This window comes from Toxorhynchites rutilus, chromosome 3 (genome assembly GCF_029784135.1).
Source record: "Toxorhynchites rutilus septentrionalis strain SRP chromosome 3, ASM2978413v1, whole genome shotgun sequence".
NCBI classification, from domain to species: domain Eukaryota; kingdom Metazoa; phylum Arthropoda; class Insecta; order Diptera; family Culicidae; genus Toxorhynchites; species Toxorhynchites rutilus.
The window spans coordinates 265,593,214-265,609,855 of record NC_073746.1 but is presented as its reverse complement, the minus strand read 5'-3'; the positions used below and the strand labels follow the sequence as shown (position 1 = coordinate 265,609,855).

The window sequence follows — 16,642 nt, the reverse complement described above, 5'->3', positions numbered from 1 at the left end:
GGCCCTCCCACTGCTTGGTCCGCTGGACGAATGAACTTGACAAATTCAGCTTATTGGCGACATCCCGGACCGAACTTCTCGGATCACGTCTAAACTGCTTAACTACGCGCTTGTGATCTTTTTCACTGACGGAGCATCCATGGTTATCGATGGCATCGATGGTTAGGTTCTCGAAGTATCGTTTTAGTACTCTGCTGACCGTGGATTGGACGATTCCCAGCATCTTACCGATGTCCCGATGTGACAACTCCGGATTTTCGAAATGAGTGCACAGGATTAATTCACGACGCTCTTTTTCGTTCGACGACATTTTTCCAAATTTACGAAAAATTGACAGTGAAGCATGGCCAACGTGATCTATACACTCTTATCTGATTATAAGCGAAAGCTGAAGATATAATTCCTAAAAATTAAATTTCTACAGCGTTTTTTCCGTGATGCAATTTGATGTGACACACCCTTTATTTGCAAGTGGATGAAAAATCTTGCACGAGAATTGTATCTGAAAATAATCTGATATTATAATGTCGAATTTGGTAGAAGTGCTAAAATTTTATAGTAAAAATTAATATTAAAGGGTAGAAGAAGACCAATCAATGTACAGTTCTGCGATTTGACCCATTAACGTGCGCCTAGTAATTAAACGTGGATGTGATAACGCAAAATAAATTTTTGGCGGGACGAAGTTTGCCGGTCAGCTAGTAAACGATAAATGCTTGTGTACGTAATTTTAAATACAAAATTGACTCAGGAAGATTTCCAGTCGTAATATTTTTCGTTATTTTTTGAGTTTTTCGGCCTAATTTAATTTGATTACCGAGCTGACGCTGTTTATTAGATTCCGTTGTTGAATATATGTGTTGATTCGTCGTACCGTTGTGTCATATTGTAGTATTTCGCGAGTGTTGTGTTTTCGTTTGTGGAACAAATCAACAAAGGTGTATTACACTCAAGTCAATTTTTTGAATCATCTACTGGGAAAAATTTAAACTAATCTCTCGCAAGCTTTGCTGTTCAAAAAAAGCTTATAAGATTACGAGTCGATCTAAGTTTAGGCGAATCATCATGGCAAAACAGTGTATAAAATGCTCTGAAGCAATTACTGGCATCGATATGGTTGTTTGCCGTGTTTACTGTGGAGCGTTCTTTCATATTATCACCTGCTCGGGGGTATCACGTGCGCTGCAGTCATATTTTACATCCAACGGTAAAAACTTGTTTTGGATGTGTGACGACTGTGCAGAATTGTTTCAAAATTCCCAATTTCGGGTTATCTCGAGCAAAACCGATAAGGAGTCCCCATTGAATTTACTTTCGACTTCTACTGTGCTTCCGCAGGCAAGTACTCATTCGATTCGTTGACAGTACTCCCGATAATACCAGTCGCTTTCAGTGCTTCTACGTCAGAGGAATTTCTAAACCAACACCGAAATTTTATATTTTTTTCGGATCTGCCCAATCTTGCATCTGTATCAACCTCTTCAATGTTACCGGGATGCACGCCTGCAAATCTAATGGAAGTCCCGAATCCTCTCGTCACAGTCAAGTCACTCCAGCCAGCGATCAACAGTCATCCCGGTCCTGTGCACGATGTTGGTGAAGAGGTCTTCCAAGTCCCTACTTCAGGCAAATATACATTTAACTTGAACGTCTCCCTACCGGTAACGCACATTGCTTCCAGCCGATCGACGACAGGAGACTCTGATGTACCCAGTGCGACTATACCCGTATTCGAACCGAAAGTATGTTTGCCCCGCCGCATCTTTTCTGTGTATTATCAGAATGTAAGAGGAATACGTACCAAGATTGTGCAGCTACGTTTGCTACTTTCCAGCTGCGATTACGATGTGATTGTGTTCACAGAAACTTGGCTTCGGGCAGATATCGACAGTGCTGAAATCTCATCGGATTATAAATTTTATCGTTGTGACCGTAGTGTGTTATCAAGTCAACACTCTCGTGGAGGAGGTGTACTTATCGCTGTTAAGGATCATCTCAGTTGCGAGGTAGTTACACTGTCAAACTGCGACCATCTGGAGCAAGTGGCTGTTTGCGTACGTTTGCAACACAGATACCTTTACATTATCGCTATCTACCTTCCACCTAACTCGTGTGCTGATTTTTATTGTGCACATGCAAACGCAGTGCAGGATATTGCGAACCGTGCTTCTACTGAAGATATTATCGAATCTGTAGGTGACTTTAAGCTCCAAAATTTACGCTGGCAGTTGGATGAGAATGTAAACGGCTTCATTCCCTCCAATGTTTCTTCGGAGCAAGAGCAGGCACTTATTGATACTATGTTTACCACCGGAGTGCAACAGATTAATCGATATGCGAATGTGAACGCCAGATTACTCGATCTCATTTTTGTCAGTCACCCAGGTCAACTTGACCAAATAGAATCGACGGAACCTCTGCTGCCCATCGACAATCACCATGCGCCTGTTGTGTTGCTTTTGGACGAATGCAGCGATGATTTTACTACACAAATCGAGTCAGACGATAATTTTTTCTACGATTTTTATTCCTCTGATTTCGGACAAATTAAAGTGGCATTGGCGGCCGTTGATTGGGATTCGTTACTACTATCTGGATCTGTGGATGGAATAGTAGCAATATTTTATGACAAGCTCTATTCGGTGCTTAATGACTATGTACCACGGAAAAGACGAACATTCTGCACTTCCAGTAAACCGTGGTGGACCTCAGAGCTACGACATCTTCGTAATGTCCTCAGGAAGTATCGTCGCCGTTTCTTTATTTCAAAATCTGAGAGCGACCGTGAAAATCTCCGTGGAATTGAAATGTCGTACAAATCAATGCTGTCGTCCGCCTACGACGACTATTTATCAAGGATCCAAGCCAGCAATGAGGCAAAATCCATCGCGCTTTTGGAACTTCGTGAAGCAACGGCAAACTTCAACTCGCATCCCACGTAACGTCAGCTTCAAAGATGTCCAGTCCCACACGAATACGGAAGCTGCTAATTTTTTTTTCTTTCTTTTATCTGTATATTATAGTGATTTTCAACTCATTTGGCTGGTTCGTCACTTTTTACTTCCATTTTTGGAAGAATGTCGGGAGTGAGAATTGAACTCGTGACCTTTAGCGTGAGAGGCATGGATGTTACCACTACGCCAGATCGCCTCCACCTGAAGCTGCTAATCTGTTTTCTATGTTTTTCGAGAGCGTGTTTAGCAAAGCGCACCTGTACCAAGGAGGGATTGTTTTGCTCACATTCCTACGCACAACATAAATCTGCCCATCCTGCAATTTTCTATGAGTGAAGTACTGGAAGCCTTAGAGGATCTGGATATCAAAAAGGGATATGGCACAGATGGTATACCACCCTTGTTGTTGAAAAAATGCTCCAAAGAACTTGCGAATCCAATTGCTCGTCTACTCAATCGATCGCTTCAGGAACGAATCTTCCCAGCATCTTGGAAATCTGCCGTTATCGTTCCTATTCATAAATCTGGGAATTTTAGTCAAGTAACAAACTATCGTGGAGTGTCTATACTTAGCTGTCTCAGCAAGGTGTTTGAAAGACTGGTGGATGTCCTATATATCTGTTATCTACCAAGGGCAACATGGATTTATGAAACATCGCTCGACCACGATGAATCTCATGTGCTACGTCACCGCACTGTCCCGAGAAATTGAAGAGAGGCGGCAAGTTGACGCGGTTTATATTGACTTCGCGAAAGCCTTCGATACTATCCCGCACATTCTAATTGTTGAGAAACTGAAGTGCATAGGCTTTCCAGATTCAATAACAGAATTTTTTCGTACCTTAGTGATCGCAGTGCATATGTTGTGGTCAACTCAGCTAGATCCCGTAGTTTCGACATCACATCTGGTGTACCGCAGGGAAGCGTTTTGGGACCGCTATTATTTATCATATACATCAACGACTTGTGTCTTCGGCTTTCATCGTCCAAACTTGCATTCGCTGATGACGTGAAAATCTACCGTGTGATCTCGTCTCCCTTGGATTGTTTGGTTTTACAAGAATACATCGATAGGATGCTGGAATGGTGTGGCGACAACGGAATGAGGGTCAATGACAAAAAATGTAAAATAATTTCTTTTTGTCGCTCCAATAACCCCGTACTCCATCAATATTTGTTGGAATCGTCAGAACTGGAACGTACATCGACTATCAGCGATCTCGGAGTTACGATTGATTCAAAGCTCCGATTCAACGTACACGTGGGCATTATGACTGCCAAAGCAACGTTTTTAGAAATAGGATAATTAATTATACATAGATTGTAAGTAAATAGTTGAGTCTATGCGAGTAATCGAAGACGGTGGAAATAAATAAATAAATAAGAAGCATCTTAAGGCAACAGTCAATCTTTGTATTTCTTGGACCTTTCTATTTTTATGTTGAATGACGAAATAACAAAAACGCGTTTTCTAGTTTTATCAACAATCTACAGATCAAACGTTTTATTCATGTATTTTGGTACATAATAAGTTCATTTTCTTTTCACTCTGAGAGGGGTTTTTTGGTGTCTTTTGAAGAAAAAAATCTCAGCATTTCCTGCTCGCTGCGCTACTAATTAGCCGCAGCTGAAACAGAAAGGCTTAACAAGTGCAACGATAAAAAATATAGCAAGCAAATTGAAAACACGAAATCCGATTATTTAATGTCACACAATAATGCGACGCCCCGCAACGTCCAGTGGCGCGGGTTGAAGTCGGTCTCGAAGTCGATAGAGCCCACGTACTTCTGGTCGGTTCGCTGCGGCTTGCGGTAAATCGGACACTCGTACAACCGGGGGTCCTTGCCGGCGGTCGTGTTGATAGCGTAGATATAAATCACCGGCATCTGCTCGTACAAAATTTTTGCCTTTGACTCGATTAATTTTCCGCTGCGGCGATCCAGTGACGCTCCTTAGAGGGATGAATTTTGATGGAATAGCCAAAATGGTGCAATGATGAGTTTCCATGGAAAGTAATGATAGTATCCAGAGTAAACTGGGAACAACGTTTCAGCAACCAGAAGTTCGATTACTTACCCTCCAGAAACAGTCCATACACGTAAACTCCTTCAGCCGGTGAATCATGGATGTCTTCCTTGTTGTAGCGAGTAATTTGATTCTGTAGCACTACCGAATCCAGAGCCCATCCTTTATGGGCACGTGTTACTTCCTGATTGGAAAGATTGAAGATAAAAGTAAGAGGGATCATTGTATATTTTTGGTTTCCAAGCAAATCAGAATTATTGGGCACCATTATTGGGTGCCTTTTGTGCTATTGTCGAAAGTAATGATTGTTGAAAAAGCTCATGCACTCTCGAGTTAAGTGCTCTAAAGATTTATACACATCTGTACACAGAATGCTCTATATCCATGAAAGATAACAAAAAGTATATCTTCGCGACCATTTTCAATGCTCTTCATCATAGCGATTGATAGAAAAAGCATAGCAGTGCAGCTTCTGGAACGCCGATTTGTTAAATTAGTAAACTTCTAGTTACACCAATTAAAAATTTTCGTATTAATTATGAGATTGTTATTTTTATCATACCGCAAACAAATCAGCTTTGATGGGGTTAAGAGAAATAAAAAATGGCTCTGCTCTTGCTTCGACTATTAATAAACTTTATTTGCAAGATCAATGTTACACACAATACAGATTCTATGTCATAAGTGACCAACCAAACGAACCGAGAAACCACTACCAGGTGAACGAGTATCAGTTGTTATTCTGATGCGGCTAACCACTCAATTGTAGCTTTATTTTCACTCTATAAGCTGTCTGGTCAAGCAAACGCCCGCTGGGCAACTAAAGAAACACATTTTATGCAGTTTCACATGACAGCTGCTTTGGTAGTCATTACCTATGTTGGCGATATACAATTGTAAATTTGAAAAATCTAAAAATGTTTTTTTTTGGAAAGGATTCGTGTTGAAAACGTTTTTATCATTATAGATTCCTACTAATAGTGAGGACGAAGGTCTAAGAAGGAACCGAAATACAGCAGCTTTGACCTTCTCTCAAAAATGCTCCTTGTGAAAACATCAAATTATATTCCTTGAAAACTAAATATATAAATATTTTCAACCTCAGATCGGTGTACCTCCTTCAATAGATTGAGATGACCACGCAGCAGAGCCTTGACATAATTCCAATAGAATCTAGTTCAATTAGTTCTTTTGGGTCCACTGGGAAGTATTCGAATGTGATGGAAAATCGAAACACCATTGTATCGAGAAATAATGCAATTACGATATAACCGCATTTTTGATACACCCCGAAATGGTGCTCCATTAATTTCAAGATACAATAACCTAACATAACACCAACACAGTCTTCCGATCTCTGCGAATAAGTGGATCCAGGCGGGACTATCCCCGCGAGGTTAACCGCACGTGCTGTATAAGGGGCGGACGAAAATAGAAAAAAAAACCTAACCAATCATGTTGTTTGTGTTCCGAATGTAAAGGTAATATTGTAGGGAAATGAATAAACAATAATTTATTTGGTTTTATCGACGGGCCCTTTGATCTTCCAATATCAAATATCATCGTTCGTTATGAATCAATCAACATATGAAAATGGATCAACATCTGAAATGTGATGCACGAAAAGTACGGGTACTCTAATACGTCAGTACTCTGTTACTTATAATTTATCAGCTGTATCCCACAGATTCAATTATGCATTTCTCTAATGCAATATATGTGTAAAACACTCTTAATTTCTGAGAACTTTTTTGTCAACAGCAGACAGTCCTACACGTTTTTTGTTCGTTCAGTTTCCCAAAAGTGACGACCAACTAAAGCGGAACCTTTTTCTCTAAACAAGCACGTTGCATAGTTTTACTAGAATATTTACATAACATGACTCGTTCTAGGGCATGAAACCATTGAGAAACGTAAAGATAACATATTTATCCCAATTAGTGAAATCCACTTTGATTGCTACTCCTTTTTTGATAGGGGGTGGGAATACGGACATTTGGAGTAGAACCTCGATTGGATCTTTGTTCCCAAAAACATAAATGCAGTTAGGTGCAGTTCAATATGCTATTTTATAATTATTCGGTCAAATGTTTCACAAAAAAAATGTTTTCCAATGTTTTTCACTAAAAACAGACCGAAAGTAGAACATTTTTTGTGATGCGGGTAACACGTACATATAATAATGGGGGTGAAATGGACATAATATACGAAACGTAGAAATTTATCGCCCTCGAGAGGATTAGTTTCATTCAACCAAGGTACGAACTTATCACGAATATCCGTGAAATGTTGAAAAAACCGAATGAATTCACCTACATATTTTGCCCTACAGTAGTAGAAACGGACATATTCTCGTTATATACCCATGACTTTCCAAACGAAAATCATGGGTATATAACTGCGAAAGCATTGAAAGTACTCCAACCGTTGCTAGACTCAATAAGACTCTGGCAAAAGACCACTCAAACGGGTTAGGTTCCCTTAAAAAGGACGACGGTTCTTTTACAAAAACTCCCTCAGAAGTACTAGACTTACTGATGAAGACTCACTTTCCGGGATCTACATCTGTCCACTCGAATACAAATCCTGGCTATAATGGCGACACGAAATGCTCCCGATGGCACCCCACAAGACTTGAAAGTGCAAAAGAAGGCACTAACATAGTTCCTGGGTTAGTCTTCACGAGAGCCAGAGTAGTTAACGCGGTGAGATCCTTTCTACCTTACAAATCTGCAGGTGCAGATAGAATTTTTCCAGCCCTGATTCAAAATGGAGAATCAAAACTAATTCCACCTCTAATCGAGATTTTGAAGGCAAGTCTGATACTAGAGCACATTCCTTCGATATGGAGACTTGTTAAAGTAGTTTTCATTCCAAAAGCGGGGAATCGTGACAAATCACTCCCAAAGGCATTCAGACCAATTAGTTTATCATCAATACTGCTGAAAACAATGGAAAAAGTATTGTATGAATACATAAAGTCTGTTCAGGAGAAATAATCGTTCGAACCAGTGGCAGTTACGAGTCTGCTTACCCTAGTGTCGATCAGCAGCATAAGCTGAGATTTCCGAGTAACGAGGATAGCAACAATCGAAACAATAAGTAACGAGAGCGAAAGTTCGAAAACAGCGAGTGCCGAGCTTGCCTGTACCGAGCGAGATGCATCAGTGTTTGTAATCATCATTATCATCATCTTCGATCATCGTTGTCACCGTCACGAAGCGAGTCTCAACGCTACCTACGATCATCGCCGGCGGAGCAGAATGTGTAAATAAAATATATACAGACAAATGTATAGAATTGTAGCTTAGAAGATAAATTTATGCTCACAAATAAAATTAGGAGTGAGTTGTTGTTAGCTAGTCGAGAACATCGGACGTTTCTTTACAACAGATCCGAACAAGAACAGTTTGATCGAAAGTGATCGCTTCTCGGAACCGAGCGAAAAGATAGAACCGGTTGTTCATAGGTTCCGCCAGTTAAGGAACCGGACAGTGTCGAGTTTCGTACACCTACCAATCAAACAAATCCACAGTAACAGCGCTACACACGCTTGTAACAAAAATTGAAAAATTTCTCTTGTCAAAAGAAACTGCTCTATGCGCGTTTCTTGACATCGAAGGTGCCTTTGATAATGCTTCTTATCTATCAATGGCACAACCGATGAGAAAAAGACGCTTCGATAACTGCATAGTCAAATGGATCCAGGGCATGCTCACACATAGACGAATCACCTCGGAGCTGGGCAGGTCGTCAATATATGTGATTGCAACGAAAGGTTGCCCACAAGGAGGGGTTTCATCACCCCTCCTTTGGTCACTTATAGTTGACGACCTTCTGAGAAGTTTAGAAGTAAAAGGATTCGAAGTTGTGGGCTTTGCCGATGATCTAGTCATAATGGTACGTGGCAAGTTCGACGACGTATTATCGAGCAGAATGCAGATGGCCTTAAACTTTACACAATCTTGGTGTATCACAGAAGGTCTGAGCATAAATCCCTCAAAAACAACAATTATTCCGTTCACCAAAAAGAAAAAAACTGCGTCTGCAGTCTCTACATCTTAGGGGAGAGGAAATAAAAAGCAGCGCTTCAGTGATATATCTAGGTGTAATCTTAGATGCTAAATTAAACTGGAACGCGCATTTAGATTCAATAATCAGCAAGGCCAACTCAGCTCTATGGGCATGCTCTAAAATGATGGTAAGAACATGGAGCCTTAAACCAAAAATGGTTATGTGGGTTTACACTGCAATTGTGCGGCCTAGGATACCGTTCTACGCATAGTTGTCCCATGTTACTTTTTGACAATTTTCACTTTTCTTCATAAAACAAAAAAAAAAACTTATTGTTTGTTCCCAGCTTTTCAAAAACCAATATTAAGCTCAATTGTTCCATGTTGATATTCTAGGCATAATTATCCAACCATGTAGATCCATAATTCAAGTTTAACACAATACGTGTACACCTTGTTAGCGAATGCCTAATGAGCATAAATCCCTCAAAAACAACAATTATTCCGTTCACCAAAAAGAAAAAAAACTGCATCTGCAGTCTCTACATCTTAGGGGAGAGGAAATAAAAAGCAGCGCTTCAGTGATATATCTAGGTGTAATCTTAGATGCTAAATTAAACTGGAACGCGCACTTAGATTCAATAATCAGCAAGGCCAACTCAGCTCTATGGGCATTCTCTAAAATGATGGTAACATGGAGCCTTAAACCAAAAATGGTTATGTGGGTTTACACTGCAATTGTGCGGCCTAGGATAACCTATGCATCACTTGTATGGTGGCCAAAGACTAAGGAGACTGTAGCTACAAAAAAGCTAAACAAACTCCAACGACTAGCATGCGTTGCAATTACTGGAGCAATGCGAAGTACACCCTCAAAGGCATTGGAGGCTATCCTTCACCTGGTACCTTTGAACCAATATGTTCAGCTAGAGGCTAAAAAAAGCGCTCTAAAGCTTAAAAGATGGAAAAAAATACTAGACGGGGACAAAACTGGTCACTTGAGCATCTTGAATCTTTTACCCATTGGACCAGCCTCAGAGATGGCGATCTGGCGTAGTGGTAAAATCCATGCCTCTCACGCTAAAGGTCACGAGTTCAATTCTCACTCCCGACATTCTTCCAAAAATGGAAGTAAAAGTGACGAACCAGCCAAATGAGTTGAAAGTCACTATAATACAGACAAAAAAAAAAGCCTCAGAGATGAACAATGATTGGATGGAACCTAGGACCAATTATGACATTCCATACAGAGTGATCGAACATTCTCGCTCAGTATGGGATGAAGGTGGCCCCAACGTTCGTAATGGTTCAATCATGTTCTCTACACTGATGGGTCGAAGATGGGAATCAGAAAAGGTGCTGGAGTGTATAGTCCCAGAACAAAAATCTCTGTGGGAATGCATTTCTCTTTTACGGCAATTAAGTCAGATAAGTTCGGTACAATTGTACTGGATTCCTGGCCATTGCGGTATAGAGGGCAATGAGCGAGTAGATGAACTTGCCAGGAACGGCTCAAACTCACCATTCACTGGTCCAGAACCATTCTGTGGACTCTCCGACTGTGTGTTGAAAAGCGAGCTGAAAAAATAGGAAGACCGGGAAGTGACAGCCAATTGGATGGTTGCAAAACTTAAACAGGCGAAATAATTTATTATGCCGAGTATAAAAATTACTCAACAGCTGCTAAGCCTTTATAAGAAAGACTTAAGCACATTCACTGCAACAGGACACTGCCCGAGTAAAACCATCTTAAGAACATAGGTTTAGCACAAGATGATATTTGTCGCTTTAGTAATGCCGAAAGCGAAACCTCGGAACATTTGCTTTGTAACTGCGTAGCTCTAACTAGACGCAGACTTCAACACCTTGATAAAGCTATTCTGGAGCCCAAGGAAATTTGGTCTTTATCAAACAGATTATTCCTGATTGACACCTATCACGCTATAGCTTTCAGTCTACTCCTTCATCAATAAGTAGTAGATAAGCTTGAAGTGTAGTATAAAAAAGGGGTATACCACAATAGTTCAAAATAATGGACGCAGTGGTTCACACCCAACAGGGGAAAAAAATCGCTTCTGGTTCCACTCAGCTGATTAGCAGTTGATAGACGCGGGCATGCCTTATGAATAGAATAAGCAGACCATTCACGGTCCGTCTCACTCCCACTGGCAACTGCCCGTTTCACACCACCAGTCCAATTATTTCAATAATTTGAATTTTCGACTAACGAATGAATTCGCTCCTCGATACATGCCTAACATCGCTGTGATGTTAACTTACGTACCCAAATAAAATGACCAGTTAATTAAATTTGGAAATTAAACCTTTCAAAATGTTTGATATCGAGGTTGCGAAAACTGCATCTTCTTCCACTTTTGATCAGTCGTCATGGTAAAAGGGCGGTTCAAATATAATAGAATGACATGTAGGAAGGGTTCTCATAAACAGAAAATGTAATGTAATGAAATGTAAATGTATGAAATTTCAAATGTAACTATACAAATCAATCGCATGTCCACAACTATCCGTCTTACCCGCTTCTCCCCTACATTTAACTTCGCAGCAGCAAGTCTTGTTGAAATATCCTGGTCGGTTGTACCGCAAAACGTTCCCACTAATTGCAAACTGGGATAGCAAACCTCTTACCTGCTATGTGCTACTAACTCTAGGTGGGAAATTCACGTTTCCGAAGGACCATTTGACAAGACTGAGTATATGTGCTTCGAAGGAAAACAATGAGGAAGAGTTAGAGATATGTAATTAGATTAATCGTCACAGCTTAAACTGCTGGTATTTGATGGATTGAATTGTTGGTATTTGATGAAGAGTTCTTGACAGCATAAGAATGTCTGTTTTTCACGGATAAAATTTGTAAATGGTCCGTTCTGGAGGCGATCTGGCGTAGTTTTAACATCCATACCTCTCACGCTAAAGATCACGAGTTCAATTCTCACTCCCGACATTCTTCCGAAAATGGAAGTAAAATTGACGAACCAGCCAAAATGTGTTGAAATATTCTGGATTCGTCTATTTAGAAGTATTATAATGGAAGCATTGAAACCTATCTTATATTTCTAATAAAATATTTTCATAGACTCGAAAAGGGTTAAACTCGTAGCATCTAGAGCAGATCTAGAGCCTGATATATGAATATTTTGAATATCCCAGTAACTAACATGTAACTAAGCGTCAGATTTTCATGAATTTTGACACGTATCGTTTGAGTGTTGGATCGCCCCGAAAAACAACTGCAGCAAAACAACCGCTCAGTAAAAGTGAAAGGTCACAAGTAGGCTAGAAATATTGTGGTGCGGGAAAAACATAAGCTACCGTTCTACGCATAGTTGTCCCATGTTACTTTTTGACAATTTTCACTTTTCTTCATAAAACGAAAATAAAACTTATTGTTTGTTCCCAGCTTTTCAAAAACCAATATTAAGCTCAATTGTTCCATGTTGATATTCTAGGCATAATTGTCCAACCATGTATTTTTTTGTAAATCCATAATTCAAGTTTAACAGAATACGTGTACACCTTGTTAGCGAATGCCTAATGATAATGAGATTTATATTCTGCAAAGGTGTTGCAGATCACTTACTTCTTCATAAAACGATGCTTTTATGCATAATCTTTCGGAAAAACACCAATAAACTTATTGTTTGTTCCCAGTATTTCAAAATACAACATCAAGCTCAGTTGTCCCATGTTGTTATTCTATTTAGGCATAACTGTCCCACCATGTATTTTTGAACCGTAATCAAGCTTGATTGATTCAAGTGAGGGGAACTCTTCACATTTCATTAAACAATAGTTTACTGCTTATAAAAAACCCGTTGTATTGCTAAACTGAAAAACTTAAAGCTTCTGGTAGACAAATATGCCAGAAAACTATGATTGGGTTTTTCTCAATTGCTGATTTTGGAACATGAGACAACTATGCGTAAAACGGCGGTAAGCACCTCATAGAAAGTTTCTATTATAAATTATTTTTTACGTTTTCGTTTTCGATATTTATTCTGAGGTCAATGTAATGGGGGCGAAGTCCCCATTTAACGGAGATAAGGAATTTGAACCGCCGTCGGAGGCGACAGTCTTACGCACGCAAACCTGTGTTCCACTGATTGCCCGATTAGTTAGAAGCATATGATACAATCCGTTCGCGAGGCTTTAGCGAGCGTCGGACAGCATACGTTTGTCTGGTGCATTACGTCTTCATGGTTAATTTTTAGTTTGGAATATATCGTTCGTTGCAATTCAAAACTAATGCACCACGATCTGGAGAAATTTCCACAATTACAAGTATTTTGGTCTGGATATTCAGCGCGTAAAATAGCACAGTATCACATAGGTATTATACCCATGATGTTTATCCGCGTCAAAATATGTCTAGCCTACTTGTGACCTTACACTTTTTCTGGGCGATTTTTTCTTTTGAAGTTGTTTCCGGAGCGATTTTTTTCCGGGAGTCACAAAAATCATACTGGTTTGAATCTGTTTACGGAAGTCTATCGTTGCACAGCTGGACAACTTTCTAGAATTGATCACAAATGGGCTACCATTGAGCACATTTTCATAGAAATAATGTATACTAATTTTAGCGATTTTTCATGGGATTACCTTACTACCTGGTGATGAATCCACCTATGCATCGCCAGTCGTAGTAACCCTATTGTGTACAGAACAAAATTGACAGCGCTATCAGTTGAACTCGGGACATCGAAGCTGAGTTTAACAACCAGTTTACAATTATAAACAAATCGCAAAGCAAAAAGGGGTGGATTTGAGCAACTAGTACTCGTGTAAGAGTAATGAATTTTCATAATGGTTGGTATTGAACGAAAGTATAGCATTCTGCAGAGCTATTCAGGCTGAAATATATAAATTAGCAACGTTAGGAACGTTTTTTTTATATTTTTATTTTAGTGACTTTCAACTCATTTGGCTGGTTCGTCACTTTACTTTCATTTTGGAAGAATGTCGGAAGTGAGAATTGAACTCGTGACCTTTAGCGTGAGAAGTATGGATGTTACCACTACGCCAGATCGCCTCCACGTTAGACTGCATGAAATGGCGTTTTCTCTGCACCGGGAAAAATAAACACATCTTCAGGAAAAAAAATTTCAATGAAAATCAGATTCTTCGTATCAAATGAATATTCTACAGGTTGGTAAAACATCTAAGCCAGAAGAGTATCTGGTAAATTTTTTTCGCTTTTTTTCGGGATCTATTAGTGGAAGAAAATGCAACCTGCATTGTATTTTTGGGATATTTTCAACTTCGATGTCGGAGGAACCCGTTTGGCCGTCGAGAACAATTTTACTTACTTGATGGAAGTAAATTCACCGTGATGATATGAAGACTGCATACACGATTGATTATCAATGGCTCAATCTACATCCTAAGTCGTTGAAGCCATTCGAGATTCCAGGCTTCATCCGTATTCGATGAAAAGTTAGAATATCCCTGACCAGTATCTTAATTTACAATCAGGAATGACGATACAAACCGAGCGACAATTCGGTTCAGCGTTATGCTCATATCTTTCAGTAACACTAACATAATCAATCTACTTATCATTAGAGCAATTCCATCCATCTTTTCAGGTCCACATTCCATAGATTTTGAAGAAAATATTCAGCAGTTCTTTTAGTAATAATTATATAAGGATTAGGGCTATGTGACCTGAGCATGCAAACAACATTGAAACATAAGTTTCATTCAATGTTTGTAAAATTTGCAACTGCCTTCGAGCAAGGTAATCTGAAACACTTACTCAATTCTATATTGTGTATCAAAAACATAAAACAACGGTTCATGAAGTGAAAACTGATTTGGTAAATCCCACTCTCACATATTCGTTTCTTTCATGAACTGCAAAAAAAAATTAAAAAGACGGCACTCAAAGTTCAGTTAAAAAAAAAGGCCTTTGTTTACATTTACATCATTCATACATAAAATCTTGTAGAATGCTACATTGTACCTTCGAAGTCCCGAATTGCTGCAGCCATGGCAAAAACTGTGAAATAACTACGCTCGATGCATTGTTCGTACTGCCAGCTCCATCCCGAAGCGGAAAAGTAGGACATCGTGAGGCATTTATGGCTTTTATGGTCATAAGTCATTGGAATCAGAAAGGCTTCCATGAATATGGAAAAACTCCTTCTTTGTACCAATCTTTAAATCCGATGATAGATCCGATGTAAGGAATTATCGTGAAGTAGCTATTATTTTTACATTCCAAAACTCTTTGAAGCCATAACGAACCAAAAACTTCTTCAACAACTAAAGACACGAAGCAACACGGTTTTTCCAAAAGACGCTCTACAACAACAAATTTACTGGAATTTTTCACATTCACTTGGTATGCAATGGATAATGATAAACAATTTGAAGTTCTATACATCGACTTTAGTAAAGATTTCGACCGGGTTGATATACCATTACTCCTGCTTAAACTTCAAAGTATAGGAATAGAAGTCAAGTTGGCTAGAACTATATTCGACTGACCGCATGCAAGTAGTAAGATTTAATGGGAGAATTTCTAAACCAATATTTGTTACATTTGGAGTTCCACTAGACTCTCATTTGGGACCATATTTGTTCATTTTATGTGTTTATGATGTTTGCGTTTCTCTAAAGGTACTTATCAACGCAGATTATATGAAGCTGTATATGGAAGTAAAGAATAAAGAAGACTCTCAAACATTCAAAAATGAAGTTGACATAGTTAGCATACTGAAAATTTATAACAACTCAATGTTAGAAAATGCACATTGATGTCTTTTACAAGAAAAAGAGCACCATTGAACAATGGTGTCAAGCTGGGAAATCAACCCATAAATAGATCTCAACGAATAAGAGTCTTATGCGTGGTCTTAGATTCGAAACTAACCTTCGTTGATTATTATAATACAATCATCCATAGAACAATTAATATGTTGAACTTCATCAAGCGCTTCAGCTACCATTTCCAGGATCCGTACACAATAAAAACATTGTACGTTACATACGTCAGATCAATTCTTTAATATTGTAGTATTGTATGGTCCCCCTACATAACTTCACACGAAGACAGAATTGAATCTGTACAAAAACAATTTTTATTATTTGCACTTCGTAAACTAGGCTGGTCTTCGTATCATATCCCTCCATATGAGGCACGTTGCATGCTAATCAAAATGAAAAGTTTAAAAGAACGTCGTAACTCTGCCATGATTCTATTCATTATTGACATCATATCACAACGAGTGGACTCAGAAGAAATATTAGGAAACCTAATTTTGTGTGCACCCATTTGGCATCTGAGAAACTCTAACATTTTCTACTTTTATTAGTCCTATTATTCGTATGATGAGCCTCTGTAACGAACACAGTGAAATAATTGATGCAATCATGCCAAGGTTAATGCTTAAAGATTTTCTAAATAAAACGAGATATAGTAAAATTTACCGTCAATAGAATATTTGGTCAGCACATGTATTCTACGCTGGTTTGACGAAATAAGAAAATAAATTTCTAGATGAACCTAAAAGAAGGAACTAGAGGAACTTCGCCGTCTCAACGTAGTATTACTTGCGTCATTTTTATTAATAATTGGTTGAGAGTTCCTGTAGGAACGTTAGTGCCATTGAAGAAGAAGAAAGGGTATAG

The 16,642-nt window shown here is 39.0% G+C and overlaps 1 protein-coding gene across 3 annotated transcripts in view; it reads right to left on the bottom strand.

Moving 5' to 3' along the window:
* Nucleotides 1-4,445: 4,445 nt before the first annotated feature.
* LOC129780395 (dynein axonemal heavy chain 5) overlaps nt 4,446-16,642 on the bottom strand; it is a 49,682-nt gene continuing 37,485 nt past the window's right edge. For 2 of the 3 annotated variants that reach the window (XM_055788614.1, XM_055788613.1), the window contains exons 14-15: nt 5,031-5,163; nt 4,446-4,905 (exon numbers count right to left, since the gene is read on the bottom strand). In XM_055788614.1, the coding sequence (XP_055644589.1) occupies nt 4,652-4,905; nt 5,031-5,163 (387 nt within the window). In that variant the 3' untranslated portion in view covers nt 4,446-4,651. Of the gene's footprint in view, nt 4,906-5,030; nt 5,164-16,642 lie in introns of those variants that run through there. The other variant, XR_008743908.1, reaches the window with a different exon arrangement.